The sequence below is a fragment of the Rhinopithecus roxellana genome, chromosome 1, assembly GCF_007565055.1.
Source record: "Rhinopithecus roxellana isolate Shanxi Qingling chromosome 1, ASM756505v1, whole genome shotgun sequence".
NCBI lineage: Eukaryota > Metazoa > Chordata > Mammalia > Primates > Cercopithecidae > Rhinopithecus > Rhinopithecus roxellana.
The window spans coordinates 28,468,655-28,489,043 of NC_044549.1; the positions used below are offsets into that span (position 1 = coordinate 28,468,655).

Sequence of the window (20,389 nt, forward strand, 5' to 3'; positions counted from 1 at the left end):
TTTAAAGGGTGGCCCTTGGAGTTAGGGGTGGAAATATATTACCTGCACCCATGCCGTGAAAAAATCTAACATTAGGTTCAGAAACCTAACTTAGACAGTGTTACAAAATGCACAAAATAGAGAATTGGAGCAAACCTTTGTGAAGAGACCAGTTTATTTACTAGAAGTTAAATTAGCCCTCCCAAGTGGGCCTTTTTATTCCCATTTTAATGACTGTTAATTAACTTGCCAAGAGCACACAGCAAATTTGTGCCCAAGTCAAGATTTGAACTCCATATCTTGCGTACTGCCAAAGGAAACCTTCAGTCATGTCAGAGAAAATCGTGAAGAATCTCACCTGACCCTTCCTCTGGGAGCTGGAATCATCAGTTGCAGCACATCGTCCTGTCCCACTGTAATTCTGACTTCTTTCCTTTTTCCATTGATTTAGCTGGGCTTTCACCCCAATTTCTCTCTCCTTCTTACCATCTTTTTTTACATTGCACTTTTCATCTTTTACTTTTGTTTCTTTTCCTTTTTTAATACTTATTAAAATTCTTTTGGATCTTTTAATATCTTAAAAGTAAAAAGTAGCATTTTAATTTCATCTTTCTTGAACAAAGAGCTGAACATATTGAACAGGTGGTATCTATAACATCCACATGTGAATAGCTTAATCCAGAGGTTTGATTCTAAAATGTTTTGCTTTTCTAAAATCCTAAATATCTTGGGCTATTAAGTGATCATTTCATTCTGAAACCCCCAAATGTTGTCATTTGTCTACATTATTTTTCTTTTCTGTGCATCAAGAGAAACTTGAGTATAGTTATAGAGCACATATAAGCTAAATCTTGAAATAGCTCCTTTTGTTGTGTACTCTAAAGAAGATACGATATTGAAAGGTCAACCCAATGAAAACATTGGTGATACATCACATATTTTCAGTGCAGTGTTGTGCACTACAGACCATTGTAGGTTACAGAGCAGCGAGTGTGCATTTTCTAGGATTGGTAGGCCTGTTGGAAAATGTCAAGGAAGTGCCCAGTCCTCTCTTTTTAGAATGAGAAGCTCTGTAGAAATTACCAAGAATTTTGGACAGTTTTCTCATAACCATGAAGTAAATTGTATTTTTACTACTAATTATACAAAAGCTGAATGAAAAATCAGCTATGTTTGGCATAGGTTCCATCCAAATGATGGAAATTTCCATGAATTTTCTAGTCCTGTCTGGAGTTCTCCCTCCATGTATGTTGATTTTGGCCCAACTAGGGTAGATTTTGTTAAAATCTAAAATCCAGCATCAGTACTTGTTTTCTTCCTCTAAACACTCTCTGTCCATGTGCATGTGAGTTCAGAGAGTTTTATTGTTTATTGTTTCTTCATTAAGTTTTTTTTTTTTGGAGTCACAGTCCAGCTCTGTTTCTCTTCCAGACTCATTGCTTTTATTATCGCTACATTACCTGAAGGTTACCAATTACTATAGGAGAACTTTCCCTTCAGGCAAGTCAAGAAAAGGAATGTGTCATTTTTAATATCAATGGATCAACAGGGAAGTTATTGTCCCAGAACCCCAGTCCTTGATTGCAATTTTCCCGCTTCTTAAAGAGTTGCCCCAAATCTGTTGGTACTTAAAATATCATCTCTTCCAAATGGAAGTGGTTAGTTGTTTGAGGTCAGAGGGTATGCTGTTGAGTTGTATGAGGGGAATTCAGATATGAAATCTTGGGAAGGGTGACAGAATGGGAAGGAGGAAGGGGAAAAAAAATAAGGAAAGGGACAGAAAAGGAAAAACTCTAAAGCAAAAACAGTTTTCATCAAATGACGTACGTAACAGCAGAAACTGTTAAACAAGATATTGGAACATATCTGTTATTCATTGTCCTCTCCTGTCTCTAATAACATATGCTGAATAAGTGACTGTTTTCTTTTATTTTACAGAGGTCAGAGGTCAACTCCGCTCACCCATGATGGACAGCCAAAAGAAATGCCACAGGCTCCTGTACTTATTTCCTGCGCTGACCAGTGAAGCGCCCTTTCATTGTAAAACATTGTGCTTTACCTACTATCCTAGCCTTGTCTTTACCGAGGGATGCTAGTGAGTCCAAGTGGTGGAAAATATAGACTGCAAACAAGTGCTTGTTGCCCCACATGGCCCAGATTCACTTGAAGCAGAAGTTAGCATCCTGGGCCACTTTGTTCTCTCACAACCCAGAATATTTGAGGGTAAGGTTCTCTGTCTGATATTGAGCAGAAACAGAATGGTCCTGGAGCTTTGCTTTCTATTGAAGGCTTTTGACGGTAATAGGTGGTAACTTGGTAAAAGGCTGCCTTTACTGTAGCTCATCCAGCATCTCTTTTACCAACCAGAGAGTGTGAAACTAGTTTCATATATTACCTAGTTATTCTTTCAAAACAAAACAAAACAAAAAAACAAAAACTGACGCACTGCACTAGTTATTATTAGATATTCTTAGTCTTTTTTGTACATGGAGATTTAAGTTCTAAGATGGTTTATATAATAGGTTATACCTACATTTATATTGTAGAATAAATATTAAAAAGCCTGTTCCAGAGACTCCCAAGCAGCCTGGGCAGGCAGATGTACCATTGTTAGTGGTGTATGCTCGGCCTCGTGGTCCATATATTCTGCACTTTTATATTTGCCACCAGAATGGTAGTTTGCTGGCAAAAAAAAAAAAAAAGAGAGAGAGAGAGAAAATTACAACTCTTACAATCTGAATTTTTTTCTTAGCCTTGAGTGACCAAGAAGAATTTGCTTGAGGCAAATTGTGGCAAATTATTTTCCCAGACAGGGGAAGAGTCCTGCAGATTACAGATTACTGATGTTTTCATGCCTTGAGGATTCTTTTATTTTTACACAGGGGTCTAGGTGACCAATGGATTGTTCCTACAAACAAAAAAAAAGACAAAAATATTATTCAGAAGTGACCTTAGTATTACTTCACTATTCTAAACACATTGAAGACACTTACTTCATGTGGACTTGGAACTACAGACCTTTTACATCCATCACAGATTGACTGGACGGGTTGCAATTGCTATGCACAGCCTAATTGGCACTGCAGGTTTTTAGAGCCATTTTGAGTCTGTGTTGTGTAGGAGGTATTGAGTCAATGATGAGGGAGGTATGCCTGGCCAGAGTGGGGCTCTCAGTCATAGATCCACCTGCAAGTCTCTGTTTCCTTTTTGTGTTTTGTTGCTTTTGAACATAAAACCAACGATACATATGCCAGCGCCAAGTGGATTAACTGGCTTAGAACATTCAACATATTGACTTAACCACCTGATGTTCACAGTGTCTTGTTTCCTAGCAACAGATGCAAAGTGATAAATCAAAATTAGTCTGAGGCTACAGATTTTACAGGGTATTTGTTCTATAGCACAAAGTATTTCCCCACTCTTGCGTCACAGCACAAACTACCAAATTTTAATTATTGGATTCCAGCAATAATTTTTAATGGTTTTCATACTGGCGGATTTTTGACAGTGCTAGTTCGAGTTTGAAGCTTTTGAATTAGATCTCTAAATGGTGACAGTTTACATGGTTTTATCTAGCTTTCTTATTTATACTTGACTGAATTGTAATGATTTTTTTTCTAATTGTAATTTGACTTAATAGCCATACAAAAAATGACTCTATTCATACTAGGTTTAGCTTCTCATGGTTGTAGATATTACTTCAGTTCCGGTGCTGGAACATATGTACAACATACTAACAGGATTGAAACAAAATATAGAGGTTTTTCTTCTTTTTTTTTTTTCCAAAGCAGGTAAAGAGGGTAGCAAAGCATCGGAATGATTACTCAAAAATGGATATTCCTGGTGGGGATGGAGGAAGAAGGAATTAGTAAAAGGTTAATCAGAAGTTACAGCTTAACTGCATTCATGTAGGAATAAATCAAGTGAGCAGTTCCAGACTTTAGCATAATATTTTTACTATGATACTGTTTTATTAATATTTTCTAAATTTCAAAACAAAAAGTGAATGTTGGAAATTGCTGGGTCCCGATGTTGGTGGCTGTTGGAGTTTTGGACCACTCGCTAGCAGTGATTTGAAGATTATAATTAGCTAAAATCCAAAACAAAAAACCAACAACAAAAATTGTATGGTGCAGAACATGCACCTTGACAATGGTACTAACTTGTTATTCTATAGAACACGTTAGAATAGATCTATTTTTGCCAGAGCACCCTCCTTCAGTCCTCCAATTACATTTCACTAGAGTTCCTTAAGAGACTGCTGTATATTCATGGGACCTTTTTTAAAAAAAAAAAGCAAAACAAAAGAGTACTTTTTTTCTATGTGATTAATATCTTACTTGATCTGCTTTTCCTAAACCTCAGTGGCTTTTCCCTTAGGCAGGGTTGGGGGTGGGAGGGCAACTTACTGGAGATGACTGTTTTCAGATACTTTAAAACAAACCTTTTTGTAGAAATGCTTAATTTTTAAGCGGTTAGGCACTGAGAGTAGCAGAAATCCTGCAAAGCTTTATAGCTCCTTAGACTCACCTTGTCGATTCTCTAAGTCTTGATTTCAGTAATTGTGCTTCTCGTGCCCTGAATCTGCTGGAGAGGAGTGTTGTTATTTTCTGGTAACAACATTTGTTAGCACAAATATTTCAGACCAATATGTAGTGCTCTCCTCCCCACCTCTTGTTATCATTTTCATTTCATTTCTCTCGTTCTTTTTTATTTTGGAAAATCATATTGCTATAGTGTGTACTTTAATCTGCCAGCAGATACCATCTACACTAACATTTGTCCCACAGCATCCTCAAGAGAAAAAGTTGTTGCACCTTATATGTATCTCAAGCAAACCAAAATATGATGCTCTTCTGCTTTTATTCTAAATTGTTGTATCATATCTTTCTGAAACCATTCTGAATTTAGTTGAAATTATCAATATTTATGCTTTTAACCTTAATTTCTGGATTCAAGCCTGTATATAAATCTTTTGAAAAAAAAAAAATTGTCCTAGCCCTTCTCTGCGATGCTGGAAGTAGAAGATTTCGTCTCAGATGGAGACGCAGTACTGTTCCAGTTTTCTTTAGCCTTTTATTTATTTAGTTATTCTGGGTATTTCCTATGTAATTTTGAAGTGTGTAGAGTATATTATAGTAACTGAAGCTGCAGCTCTAAGAAGCTGAGTGAAAGAAAAAATACTGTAAGACATCCTGAAAGTTTTTATTTGTTTGGGTACTGTATATGAGATCAGGAAAAAGAAAAATGTCCCACAGCCACATTGGAAATACAGGTTCCTGTCCCCAAATTAGGTTAGTTCCCAGATTTTAGATCAAAACTGTTAATTCATTAAAACCCCTTTTAAAAGATAAATTCTACTGTTGTAATTCCGATAGTCATTTTCCCCACAAATATCAGAAATGTATTTATTTAATTCTGTCAGATGAGCTTTCTTCCGATGCCATGTCCCAAAGCATGTTAAAATAATTCCAACGTTAGCAGTGTGATTATACTCCCTGCCACCAAAATTGCTGGAGAAACAAAATAATGATGGAACACTATGAACAAAAAGGAGCATCTGAACTGGTCTGGTTATTTAGAATCCAATGTGTTCAAATCCTTTTGTTTTCTTATTAAGTCAGATGCTACTGTAAGTCAGATAAAATTTTGTTTGCACTCTGCAGTCTTTGGCTCAATGTATGGAAATGTTTGCACCTATGTAAAGTCTCAAGCTAATTACAAATTGCTACAGAACAGGAGTAAGCTGAAAACTGAATGCCATGTTTTGTTTATAAGGTGGGGAGGGGAGGGGAAATACCAAAAAGCTCTGTTCCAAGTTTGGCATTTGACATTAATGTGAAGCAGTGGGACCATGCTGCCTGCTAAACTACTGTATGAATTGTAAGTGTTCTGAAGACGAGCAGCTGGAGGCTGGAGGATGGCATTCCACACAGCAAAGGAGAAGCACCACCACTTCGTCTGGGAAAAGGAAGGAGATCGTGGGAGGCCTGGATCCATCATTTGTAAAGGGGATGTTGCGGGGTGTGATGCTGTTGAGGAGATTCACTTTCAATTGCACTGCTCCACAGAGCCCTCATGTAAGGCCAATCCTAATGGGCTACCTCGGCTTTAAAAGTTCATTTCAGTAAGTCCTGTTTCAAAAGTTTGTCTTTTTTTGCTTCTACCTTCAGTGCCACTATTTTCCACTGCAGTGTTTTGACTTCACAAACCGCCTCCTCCAGAGAGAACAATGTATTGCTGAAAATGGGCAGTAGAAGCAAATGTGATTGTTACATTTGACCTATAAAATATTCAGAGTGACTGCTAGGTAGAAATTAAAACTTAGCTTTCCCAAATAGCTCCTTATTTTGCACCTTATAAAAAGTATACTAATTGTTAATTAGATGTTGCTTTTGTTTATACAAGCATTCCCAAAGAACTAGATTTGGATTTTGTTTTGAGTTTTGGATTTTTAAAAATTATCTGATTTAGATTGACTAACAGCATACTTAACAATTTGAAAAGAAGCTGTTGTTCAGTTCATCTTACCAGATGTGTCTGGCGAAGTATTCAGGGTTTGATGGACTGCTTTACTTTCGTTTGGAAGTGATAGCTAAGTTTATTATACTCTATATTAAACAACTTTGTTCATTTCACTGAGGACCTTATCTTCCTTATATTTCAGAACAAAGAAGCAACATGCATGAATAAAAAGGCAAATGTATTTGACTTCCTCATAATCCCCATCTATATGTGCTACCCTTTCCTTCAAATATATAAATGTGCATCTTTTTTAAAAAACAAAACACAGAGGTTCCTCTTCTGGCCAAATTTGATCTATGGTGGTATGATTTATACTGTTAAACTGAGAGAGGAAACCTTGTGGTTGAAAAATCTGTGGCCGCTGTTTTCTTTTTGCAATCAGCGGTCAAAACTGATCATGCCCTTAAATCGATTTTTATGCACAGAACTGGTTATTGTGAACATTACTACTCCCTCCAAAGATTTCCTGATAACTGGGGCCAGAGCTGGTTACTGAGTAACAAGGATCTAATTCAATGCCTCAAAACTCTTCCACCCACAATGCAAATCTTACCTCACAAGCTCTAACCTAAATCATAGAGACATGCATGTTCATGCATTAACACTGATTTCGCTCTGTGGCCCACCAGATGGGTGGGCTCACATCCCCTGACTCCTCACATGAGTGCCTCAGCTCTAAGAGCCGTGGATCGGGGGGTAGGGAAGGTTTGCCATCTGTAGCTCAGCAACTGGCTCAGCAACGTTTTTTCCATTTCATTAGCACTAAACAAGTCTCTTGCTCTCAGGAATTTGTCAGAAAAAGAATAAAATCACCTGAGACTCCACATACCAGATTATAAACTCTTCTCATAGGTTTGAATTGCTTACTCACATGTCATAAATTAACCACAGCTTCATTTGACCACCAGGTCTAAAGTCTGTTGACAGTTTCAGCATGACTGAATCGCTCATTTTTTTTTTTTTTTTTTTTTTTTTTTTTTTTGCTTTCAGAAATTGGCTTGGTTCTCTTTAGAGTTGGTGTAAACATGCCATGTAATAAATGATTTCCACTTAATGGTACAACAGAATTATTGCTTTCTTAGATGTATGTGTAGTAAAAGTCAATATACACATTTATATAATTTCTTTCTTCAAAATCTTATACCTAATTTGATATTTCTAAAAATTGCACATGTAAGTCATGTGTATAACATGCTAAAGTACTTTAACTGTGATCTTAAAACTGAATAAAAATATTTAATAAAACTTTGAAATATTTTAAAGATATTATTCAAATATATTTCTTTATGTTCACACTACTGGCCATAGAGTATGTGCCTTTAATGTACCATTTTCACTAAAAACAGTAGGAAAAATATTAATAAAAGTAAGATATTTCAACTATTTTAGAACATCGAATGATGTGTCCCCCTAAACTGTGTTTGCCTGTGATTTGCCATTGTCTGGACAGCCTTGGTTGCTTTTTCCAAAAGTGTAGGGTGGTGACCAGCCCAGTAGAAGAGGATATGCTTCGATACGCCACTTGGGATGGACGCTTCTAGGGTGCCCTCCTGGGACAAGTGATCAGAACACACCATCTTTCCCTCAACTAGGACAAAACTGTGGAAGCGATTTCATTAAGAGTGTTAACCTAAGTATAAACTCACACCTCAGATTTGCTGAATACAATGTTTCTAAGTTTTTTTTTTTAATCCTTTGGAAACAATACGCATGCATGCACACAGTATAATTTATCAACAAATAGGCTTTGCATTCAGACAGTTCTTCTACCCATGTACCACTGGGTTTTTTTTAACCTCCCTGATTCAGATGTATTGATAGTGATGATACCTCCTCATACCATTGCTGTGGGGAAGGAAAGAGAGTATATATGAAAATACTGTCATAGGGCCTGTAGCATAAATGCCCATTAAATGGTAATTATTGATTGTATTGTTTTAATTCCAACTCTAAGCATTTTTTAAGTACATTCAAAAGATATGATGAGTATAACTATTCAAGATAAACTTTGATGCTGTAGAGATAAGCTGTTTCAGGAGATTTGATGGTATGGAAAACTCAGAATAGGTAAAAATTTGCACCTGTTAACTCATAACTTATATGTAGCACTATGTAAGATTTTTCTATAAAATTAGCCTGTCTATTGAATTATACGAGATACTCCAGCACACCTCCTTTCCATTGCTGAGAATAAGGCGTGTGTGTGTGTGTGTGTGTGTGTGAGAGAGAGAGAGAAAGAGAGAGAGAGACAAGACAGACAAGGGAACATGGGGACCATACCAAAGAGTAAAATTCTGTTAGGAAAAAAGTGATAGGATATACATAAGTGTAGTTTTATGGTCCTATGTGTATTACACAATTGCACCTATCCTTTTGAATAGAACGTAAAACCTATTGCAAGGAAAAACAAAGTGGTTCTAATCAACAGTCAGCTAAAATGAATACTCCATTTCATACATATTTTAAAAGGATTTATACTAAAGATAAAATTATGGATCATAGTTTATAACCTTTTTACCTTTTTGAAATTATAGGAATTTTCAAATACAGTATATGCAAAAGTAGAGAGGTATTTTGAACTCCATATACACATAATCTAGCTTCAACAAATAACATTTTCCAACCTTCTTTTATCTGTGTCTGTTTTTTCCTCCACCTCTGTTTTTTCCCTTTTACCTACACCAGAAGATAGGCATATCCCAGAAATATTTCATCTGAGAAAATTATCAGAGAAGCCTTTAAAAGTGAATCTTTTGGTATGCACAGATTTTAATTTTTTAAATATTTTCTCCTCATGATTCCAAAAATGTTGTCTAAAGCATAAAGGAACCCATGAACCCAGATTACAGAAGTGCTGAAGTGAAAGTCATCTGGAATTAGAAGACACTGTTTGGATTTGCTCTCTCTGTATTTACCCTTTTTTTGATCCACGGTGTCCAGAGAGACTTTTACCTTACTTCATCAAAGAGAGCCCTTCTCTATGGTGACTTTTTTTTAGGGGTTGGGTGGGGAGGGTTGTTTATGATTCTTTTTTCCCCAGATGACCTAATGACTCGAAAGGCCCAAAGGCTAAAACTTAGATTTGTGTCAACTGTATGTACTTACACTTTTCCCTCCCACACTATTCCCACTGCATTGTTTTTCTCCCCTAGACTTACAAGAGAAAAATCTGTTGGAGGGGTAGAGAGAATATTTTAGATGAGCCCTGGAAGGCAAGTTGCCAAAGGTTTTAAAAATCTGAAATGCTAGGTCAGTTGGCCCAAAATTAAAGCATGAAATGAAATCTCTTTCTGGAAGAGAGAAAATGATAGTTTGGCTCACCCCACTTGGAGATTCCTTACCCTTTGGAATTTTACAAAAGGTCATTTTGTTGCAGGGTTGTATATAGGAGAGTCAGAAGAGAAGAATGTGAGGATTGAAAGTCTCTTAAGGATGATAGAGGATGAAAGGGGGAAAGGGGAAGTTTATATAAAATAGGTTGCGGATATCTTATGTTTAGAAGTTAGAATGGTTTTAAAGCCAACATGAAAATATGTCCAAGAAATACAGTCAAGTACAATGATTTGTTCCTGATCTTTTCTACTGTTGGGCATCATTATCTATGGTGCTTATAAAAGGCCAATTAAACTTCAGATAAAATTTATATCCTCCAGAAATCAACATATGAGGCCCTGAAAAAATATGTACAAGCAATATAAATATAATAGATACAAAAACAGGTAATGATTTACCATATGCTTTGAAGCATTTATTCAAATATATTTAATAGAAAAGCTAAATTTGTAGAATAAAAAAATTTATTCCAGGTCAAGATACATAATCCTTGAGATAAATACTGGAAAAATTTAGACATTGTTTTATAAAATTTAATATTTTCTATTTTCCCATACCATATATCTTGGCTTGGGTATTTGGTAGTGTGTTAAAAATAAAAGCAATATTCTGCACATGAATCCTCGAATACCTTAAACCTTTTAATACATAGGATATGAAGTATTTAACACGTGAATGCTAGCCTCACCTGCATTAAAACCTGTATTGTATGTCAATCAAAATCAAAACTGTATTGTTAGAATAAAATTGCTTACAAACGGTTCTTCATTCCATTACTCTGTGTCAAAGCCCGTGAAAAATTATTTCATCTCCCATGCTTTGACTTCAGAAGTTTTCTGTTGCTCACAGCTCATATCGTGCACCCATAACAATAATCCATTCAGCAAATCTGCATAGGATGTCTATTCTGTGCAAGTACCAAGAAGACAGTCTAGCAGGGGTTAGAGACAGTCTGTTGAAATGCAGTACAGATGAAGTTGGGCATCAAAGTCTGTCAGGGGAGATGATGACGTAAGAGCTCATGAGAAACTCGATAATCTGCATTTTGAAGACATTAAGAAAAAAAATGGACGTGTTACTGTTCTTTAAATTTTTATTTTTAAAGCTTTTTCTCACAGAAAAGATCTTAGCGCAAGGAAAAAAGGAACTGCTGAGACAAGGCCACAGAGCTCCAAGACTGACAAATATGTGATCAGAGTCTTTGGGGGAGATCCATCATGCTGTGCACATTTCCTTTCTGAGTGGCTTAGGATAGGGAGCTTCTCACCTTGGCTGGTTCCAGGACTGATGTCACTGTAGGGCTGGATAGTGCACCAGCTACAGCCTTGACATAGCCTAAGAATATTTGGAAACTAAGGTCAGGAAGTACAGCTCAAACATTTGGCCCAGGAAGGAGGTGGTTCTGTCGCCAGACAGTGTGATTCCCCAACTCTTCCTTCTCCCTTTGCCATACCCTTCTTTCTTCACCTTAGTTCTAGCTCTCACATACTGCTGAAATCTAATTTTTTTCCATCGTTGATTTTTTTCTACAGTGATGGCACCCTGCGCCCACCAGAGTTATTTTAGATTTCCCTTTCGTTTTTACTTTTTTCTTCACTGAGAATAGCGGTAAGGCTTTTATGGCTGAGGGAATGACTCAAGAAATCCTTTGCTCTAGGAGGATTCCTGGAACAAAAAGGAGCTGCTATAAAAGGTTCTCATTTTTGATGTGTGCTGCCCCCACTTCGTTTTGGGTTTAAATTGGGCACGTGAGCCCTTGCTAATCCTTATCCTCAAAAAAGGACTTTACTACAGAAGGCACCCATTCTTACAGGACTCTCCGGGATTACTTTTCCTTTGGGAGTAGGGAAGGTTTCGTTTCTACTTTTTAAACATTCACCTTCGTGTGACCAAATCAAAATCCCCTTTTCTGGGATTGGTAGTTAAAGGAATTCTTTCTTCTAACTCTGAAAACATCTTTTAAAAAAGCAAAACCATCTCTCTTAGGTGTGCAAGCTGCACTGTAATTTAGGTATGTATGCAGCAAAGTTTTAGAAATTCAGAGTTTAATTTAAAGTTCATCAGGCACCTGTCTGCGGCCTCTGAAGGTTCAATCAATAAAGTCTGTGTTGCCAAAGGTTTAATTTGAACTTCCTCTCCCCACTTCTCAAAGATCTGACTTTAAGCGAGTTGGTGACATATGGAGCAACATTTCCTAAGCACCTAATGTGTACAGAGGACTGGCTGAGCAACAGGCAGGATGCTTGTCTTCAGACACCTCCACATGCCCACCTGATATGGCACCTAAAATTCTAACCACAGTGCATAGGGGTTGACCCTAATAAGTATGCTACATTCCTCCTTGGGACACTGAAATTGGACTCAGACCAAGATATTTTCTTTTATATATAGACATTTATCCATGTGAATTACCTTTTTGGCTTCCTCTTTCATTCCCCTGCCCACACATCCAATATTCCGTATGTCTTCTTTTATTTTTATTTTTTATTTTCCTTTTTTTTTTTTTTTTTTTTTTTTTTGAGACAGAGTCTTGCTCTGTCACCAGGCTGGAGTGCAGTGGCGTGATCTCAGTTCACTGCAACCTCCACCTCCTGAGTTCAAGAGATTCTAGCCTCAGCCTCCTGAGTAGCTGGGACTACAGGCACACGCCACCACGCCCAGCTAGTTTTTGTATTTTTAGTAGAAATGGGATTTCACCATGTTGGCCAGGATAGTTTCCATCTCTTGACCTCATGATCCTCCCCGCCTCAAACTCCCAAAAGTGCTGGGATTACAGGCGTGAGCCACTGCGCCCAGCCCATATGTCTCCTTTCAAAACAAATGGTTTTCTGGTCCTGGTGTGCACTTTTCCGAGTTGCCTTTGTGTGACATTCTAGCCTGCCACCGCCACCGCCTGCTCCTCAGCCAAAGTTCTATTTTAGATAGAATCCGTCTCAGCTTTTGAGCCTACTTCAGAGAACAGCAACATCAGTAATTAGTGGTGGCAAGATGAAGCAAGTCGTAAATTAACTGATGAATAATATTTTCCGGAGAATAGCAGGGCTTCACCCACATTCAAAGGGAAGGCAGAACCAACCAAGTGGCAAAATTCCACAGCAGACAGGACGCTGAGAGATACTGCAGTCACTCAGCAGAGACCAGTTTTCCCCCACAGTCCACCTTGCCCTGCTGAGGAGCACTAGCCAGTGTGGTAATTCTCCAGGTTTTGGAACAGAGCCAGAGTTTCCAAGATTCAACTGCTGCAGATGAAGAGCGCCACTCACACTTCCCAGTACCTCATTTTTTGTCCTAGTCAATTTTATTTTGAGTTTAAATCTTTTTCATTTGAATGTTAATAACCTCATATTAGCTTTTCTTAATTGTACCTTCTAAACTTACAATGTACATACACACTTCCGGGTTTGAGCATCAGACACAAAGGCGATCCATTGTCATGTAAACAATGACCTTGTGTTGCCAGCACACAAAGGCTAAGAAATGGGCACTTGTCCCACCCCTTTGCCTCTGCTTTTTTTTTTTTAATACAGCTTTTTTTTTTTTTAGCACTTGTGTTGCACTAATTACTCCAGATGTTTACACAGAATTATACGTGCTTCAGAGTCACTCAACAGCCTGATCTACCTTTTCCATTTTTGAGAAAATATGGGTTTTAGGCTGGGTGTGGTGGCTCGAGACTATAATTCCAGTGCTTTGGGAGGTTGAGGCTAGAACATCACTGGAGGCTAGGGATTCAAGACCAGCCTGGACAATAAAGCAACACGTCATCTCTACAAAATTTTTTTAAAATTAGCCAGGTGTGGTTATATGCGCCTGTAGTTCTGGCTACTTGGGAAATTGAGGCAGGAGGATTGCTTGAGCCCTGGACTTGGAGGCTGCAGTGAGCCACGATCCTGCCACTGCACTCCAGCCTGGGTGACAAAGCAAGATCCTATCTCTACTAAAGAGAAAAAAATTCAAAATAAAGGATATGGGTTTATCCCCTCCATTGCTCATAAGCTGCTGGTTTTACTGAGCAATTGCTTCTATAAGGTTGTATAAACCTAGCTGTGTTCACTTCTACAGAACCTCCTTTTCTTTATCCATGCCAGATATGTGTGACTCAGTTTGTAAATCATTTGAAGACAGTGTCTCCTCTCAACTTCCTTGCACTTCTTATACCAGAGCTGGAGAACTGTTTCTTAGGTACCATCAGAGGCTGAATGTCTGGCTTCTTCCCAGATCAATAGGTGCACTGTGGCCCTGCAACAAGGCCTCCAGGAAACCAGAGAGAAAGGAACTGCTAGGCAGCTTCACTTCATTTGTACATTCCACTTGGCTATGATTATCAGCCAGAGAATATTCTCCTGAGATGGCTGAGACCAGATCTATTTCAAATGACTTCGAAAGGACAATGCTCTCATCGCATACTTGAGAAAAATTGCCAGCTGCACAGAGGAAGGGAAGCGACATTCTGAAATGTGATAGTGAACCATAACAGTAAAATGGAAAGCAATTTAAATGTATTACTGGACAAAAACCATTAGCCCAATGAACATAAATAACCTGACTGAAGAAGGGCACTATTCCCAGATAACTTCTTGAGTTTGGAGGAAATTTCTCTCTTACTAGAAAACCATTGAGTGTCATTAGAGTGGTTTGCAACTGAAACATGTTATCAAGGAGTCAGATTTTTCCACTTGTGTAAACAACTCTATTGGAATTACTGTGTGACATTTTTGCAGGCGGGGAAGCCAATAACGACTGATATCACCAGAACCAGGCAATTTTGCTTTGAAAGAAGGGATGTCAATTCCTGATTGTTTCTCTCAGATTATCCTTAGCAGATGCTGCCAAATACTTATTGACATCACCCACACCATTAACCACTCCATGAAAGTCTTTGTATTGTTAACTCTGTTTTTATTTAATTCAGCAAAAACTAGAAGACAAATCTCTAGACTCTGGAATGATGCAAAACTCAGAGACCCCAATGCTGCTTTAGGTTGGTGGATCCAAGTAGGTGGAGGTTGTGCATGGAAGATATCATTAGGATTATCCATAGTGCATCGTCATCATAATTTCTTGCTACATTAGTAATACTCACACTGAAGAAGCTTATTCAGCGTCTCAATAGTCCATTAATTTCAGGGGTTGTTACCCTCCTGCTGAGACTCTGAAGGTGGTGATCAGCAGCCCCTAGTAAATGTGTTCACAACTGAGCCAAAATGCAGTATGTCAGTTTGAGAGGTGAAGCCAGCTAGACTTCCTGGGTAGAGTGGGGACTTGGAGAACTTTTCTGTCTTACAAGGGGATTGTAAAATGCACCAATCAGCGTTCTGTAGCTAGCAAGAGGTTTATAAAATGCACCAATCGGCACTCTGTAAAAACACCAATCAGTGCACTGTAGCTAGCAAGAGGTTTGTAAAATGCACCAATCAGTGCTCTGTAAAATGGACCAATCAGCACTCTGTAAAATGGACCCAATCACCACTCTGTGAAATAGAACAATCAGCACTCTGCAACATGGACCAATCAGCAAGATTCTAAAAGTAACCAATCACGGGGAGGATTGAGAAAAGGGCATTCTGATAGGACAGAAACAGGACAGGAGAGGGGACAAATAAGGAAATAAAAGCTGGCCACCCCAGCCAGCAGCGGCAACTGGGTGGGTTCCCCTCCACCCTGTGGAAGGTTTGTTCTTCCACCCTTCACAATAAATCTTGCTGCTGCTCACTCTTTGGGTCTGTGCCATCTTTAAGAGCTGTGACACTCCACCAGGTGCGGTGGCTCATGCCTGTACTCCTAGCACTTTGGGAGGCGGAGGTGGGTGGATCATGAGGTCAGGAGATCAAGACCATCCTGGCTAACACAGTGAAACCTCGTCTCTACTGGAAATTCAAAAAGTTAGCTGGGTGTGGTGGCGGGCACCTGTAGTCCCAGCTATTCCGGAGGCTGAGGCAGGAGAATGGCGTGAACCTGGGAGGCAGAGCTTGCAGAGAGTCGAGATCACGCCACTGCACTCCAGCCAGGGTGACAGAGGACACTCGTCTCAAAGGAAAAAAACAAAAGCTGTAACACTCACCACAGAGGTCCGCGACTCAGCTCTTGAAGTCAGCAAGACCACAAACCCACTGGAAGGAACCAACTCCGGACGCAAGTTCATAGGGTTTCTTCTTTTTTTTTTTTTTTTTTTTGCTTTGGTATTGTTTGTTTTGTTTCTGCCAAAGGAGGAGAAGGAGTTTCCAGGACAATCACTTGGACTCCGAAAAAATTTTTTAAATTTCTTGGCTGAAGGTATCTCCCCCCAGTGGGGGCTGGAGGACAATCGCTCCAGGATGGCAGCTAAACACTGGATGGAGAGCATCAGCCTCATGTAAGTGATAGGGGTGGGAGGACTGGGCACTTTGAAAAACAGGATCTTCCTTAACACAAACCCTCGGCCCAGCACAAGCAACAAACATACATTCCCCAGGAGTCAGTCAGGCTGGGAGGAGGGGAGCTGGTTTGCACAGCTCTGCAGCAACTCAGTAGTGCAGTGCCAACATATCTCTAATGTGGCCATAATAACATCTAGCTCCACGGGTCATTTGGGGATGCTATATTACATTTGAACAAATTGTGTGAACTCTAAAATGCTATATACGAATATAATGGTTAAAAAATTTAAAAAGCTTAAAGAGAATGAAAAGAGAAGCCATAGACTGGGGAAAAAAATATATATGCAAAACATAAATCTGATATAGCACTTGTACCCCAAATATACAAAGAAGTCTTAAAACTCAACAATTAGGAAACAATCCAATTAAAAAGTGGGCAAAAGATCTGAATAGACATATCAGGAATGAGAATCTATAGATAGTAAGTATATGAAAAGATACTCCACATGATATATCATTAGGGACTTGTAAGTTACCACAACAATGAGATACCACTATGTCCCTATTAGAATGGCCCAAATCCCATACACTGATGATATCAAATGCTGGAGAGGATGTAGAACAACTGGAACTCTCATTCATTGCTAGTGGGAATGCAAAACACTACAGCCACTTTGGAACAATTTGGTTGTCTCTTACAAAGCTAAACATAGTCCTACCATACAATCCAGCAAATGTCCCTAGATATTTAGCCAAGTGAACAGAGACATATGTCCACACACAAAAAATCTGTGCATGAATGCTTACGGCAGCTTTTTTCATAATTGCCAAAACTATAAGCAACCAAGATATTCTTCAAGAGGTGAATGAAGAAACAGTGATACATCCAGACAATTGAATATTATGTGAGCTATCAAGTCACAAAAAGACATGGAGGAATTTAAATGCATATTGCTAGATGAAAGAAGTCAATCTGAAAAGGCTGCATACTATATGCTTCCAACTACTGTATATGATATTCTGGGGAAAGCAAAACTATATAGACAGTAAAAGAATTGGTATTTGCCAGGGATTCAGGTTCAGGGAGGAGTAAATAGGTGAAGGACAGTGGATTTTTAGAGCAGAAAAACTATTCTGTGTGATACTATGATGGTGGATACATAACGTTATACATTTGTCAGGGAAAAAAAAAAAAAAAAAAACCCATACAGGCCAGCTGTGGTGGTTCACACCTGTAATCCCAGCACTTTGGGAGGCCAAGGAGGACAGATCGCTCGAGGCCAGGAGATCAAGACAAGCCTGGCCAACATGGTGAAAACCCTTCTCTACTAAAAGTACAAAAAAATTAGCCTGGCATGGTGGTGCATGCCTGTAATCCCAGCTACTCGGGAGGCTGAAGCACAAATCGCTTGAACCCAGGAGGCAGAGGTTGCCGTGAGCCAAGATCGTGCCACTGTGCTCTGGCTTGGCGATAGAGCGACTGTGTCTCAAAACAAAAACAGAAAAAAAGCACACACAATGTGTGACACAAAAAGTGAACTCTCATGTAAACTATAGACTTTACTGAATAATAATGTATCAATATTAGGTCACCAATTATAAGACAAATGTTCCACACTAATGCAAGATGTTAATGATAAGGAAAGCTGGTGGGGGAGGTGGGAGGGAGTTGGAAAAAAGAGGGGTATGTGGGTATTCTCTGTCTTCTCTGCTCAATTTTTCTGTAAATCTAAAAGTACTCTAAAAAATAGTCTATTAAGTCAATAAATAAATTAGAAAGCCTCCTCCAAGTGTCTACTCGATTATCACCAAAGAGGAACAGCTGCGCTGCTAAAAAGCCATGCTAATTTTCTCAATGCCCTCTTTCTGTTTAATAAAGTAGGTAAACTAAGTTTTAAAAAATGGCATTTTCCTCCTTTGGGCCTCAACAAGTCTTTATTCTCTACTTCGAAAGGAAAAAACAAATCACTGGTAAACTTGTTCTTTTCGTGAAATGGTTCATATACCAAAAAAAAAAAAAAAAAAGGTAAACATGGTATCTAAATGAAAATGAAAGGAAATTAATCTCTCTGGAGGACAGTCATCACATTTTATACAGGTGCTCTAGCTTTGTTTGAGATATGAAATAATATATTTATAAGTATACTCATCAGAAAGTCCTGATGCAGTTCAAAAAGGAGGCAGTTGTGACTTGTGTTTGACTAAACCACTTCAGTGTTTCAGGTTTAGAAAAAAATGACTTACAAACTTTGCCACTATTAGGACACCCATTTCATAGCAGGTTTGCTCGTACTACGTTGATTAGGGACTGAAAACATAATCTGAGAAGGCTGGATCTATTTTGAGAGGTGGTGTATCTTCATTCTCACACAGATGCATTTATCCATTCACTCAGCAAGCATCTACTGAGCCCACTGAAAACCGGGGGAGAGGTCATGTTCATGCGGGAGACAGCGGGGAAAGATCTTATTTCCGCCCTCAACAAAATCACAATCTGTTGGGAGGACAAGAAATGTGATCATTGCAATATAAAATAATAATGTTTTCAGTGCTTTAGGAATGCCGTGGAGGGAGTTGTTCCTTTGCCTGAGGGAGCCAAGAGGCTTCTCAAAGGATATAACTAATTAGCCTGGAATCAGGACGAGCCATCTGAAATCTATTTCTGACCCACAGAATCAGGTTTATCACAGGCCAACCCATCTTTCACTGTTGGCAGTAGAGTAACTCGTTTATCTTCTACAGGAAGCAGAAAGACCCTGGCATAAAGAAAGAAAAAGCATGGATGTGTTAAAAGAAACAAAACAAAACAAAACAAAACAAAAAACACACAATTTGTAAATTTAGAAAAAGAGGGGAGACTTAGGATTACAGCCTGCATGGTGACTATCCCATCCCACAGGCTGGAAAGCGAGACTCCAGCCAAGACCAGAGAGAGGCACTTCAAAAAAGGAGGGGTTGGAGTAAGAGCTTTAGGCTGAACAGGTTGGTTAAGCATGCCTATTCAACAGGTTACAGGAGGAGTTATGAATATTCATGAAGATGGTCCTGACACATGGGTATTGAACAAACATGCGTGTTACATCCATGTTCACTTTGGGGTGGAGACTTAACATTTAAATGTTAGGCTCTAGATGTCAGAAGGTCTTCTCAGGACATGAAGAAACGCAAGTGCACAATCTCCGTAAACTGGCCAAAACCAGTTACTGAAAAATTACTCAAATCAGTCTCTTGTCCAATCAAAGCTGTTAGTTATGGCTGGTGGAACAGGGGGCTAGTTACTCAGCATCTGATGGTGAGCTGCAAATTGTGTTAATATTGCTTATCTCGAGGCCAGTGCTTGTTCAGCTGCCAGAGAAAAAGAAAACCCTTGTGGCAGTTAAGATCATAGTTTATTCCTTAAGTGTAGGGGGAGCGCAACTTAACCCTTGCCCAGCATAGCCTTGGGTCCTGTTTATAATTCAGTATCTTATTGCCATAGTCTGTTCTTTACGTCTTATGATCTCTATTTTCACATGAATGCTGGTCAGTTGTTGTGTCTAAACCATAAATGCAAGGGGAATATAATGAGGTGTGTCTGACCTCCTGTGCCGTCTTGGCAGGGAACTCGGTCTTAATGTTTTTCTGGGCTCCCCTTGGCCACAAGGGAGCCCACTCAGCTGGTGGAGGGACTTAGGATTCTATGTTTAGTTTACAGATGGATTTCCAAGTGAGCACAAAAGTTTCAAAATTTGATCCTTTAATCATATTTTCCCTACAAAGTTTTAGGTTCTTTACAATGTTTCAGCTGGCAGTGCTGAAACCAAATCATTTTTATTTAATTAGATTTTGGTAATAAAATTGTTTGTGATCTTCAGTAAACTAAATTAGAAACCATAATCACTCTTTGAATTTTTATCAAAAAGGTACTGATTATTTGGTTTTAAATATTCCCATCCTGGGCTCCTACACTGGTTGTCAATGGCCATCTGCCCTTGAGCACATCTACACTGTTTTAATAATAGAGGGCAGATGCTCTTGTTTTGGAAGTTCAAGACCTGTCCTTCTGTACTGCAAACTGGCCCTCACTTGAAGCACTAGATTACCAAGACAAATTCTCAGTATATTCTTAAAGCATCAGCAAGGCTGGGGCACCAAAAGAAACATTTTCGAAATAAGTTGACATGTGCCTGATTTGAATGCATCATCTATTTCCTGCT

General features: G+C 38.8%; 1 protein-coding gene across 7 annotated transcripts in view; it reads left to right on the forward strand.

Annotated features, from left to right (window-relative positions):
* Window positions 1-7,766, forward strand: part of BBX (BBX high mobility group box domain containing) — a 273,615-nt gene extending 265,849 nt beyond the window's left edge. For all 7 annotated transcript variants that reach the window (XM_010386614.2, XM_010386615.2, XM_010386617.2 and 4 more), the window contains one exon: window positions 1,918-7,766. In XM_010386614.2, the coding sequence (XP_010384916.1) occupies window positions 1,918-2,005 (88 nt within the window). In that variant the 3' untranslated portion in view covers window positions 2,006-7,766. The remainder of the gene's footprint in view (window positions 1-1,917) is intronic.
* The last annotated feature ends 12,623 nt before the right edge of the window (window positions 7,767-20,389 follow it).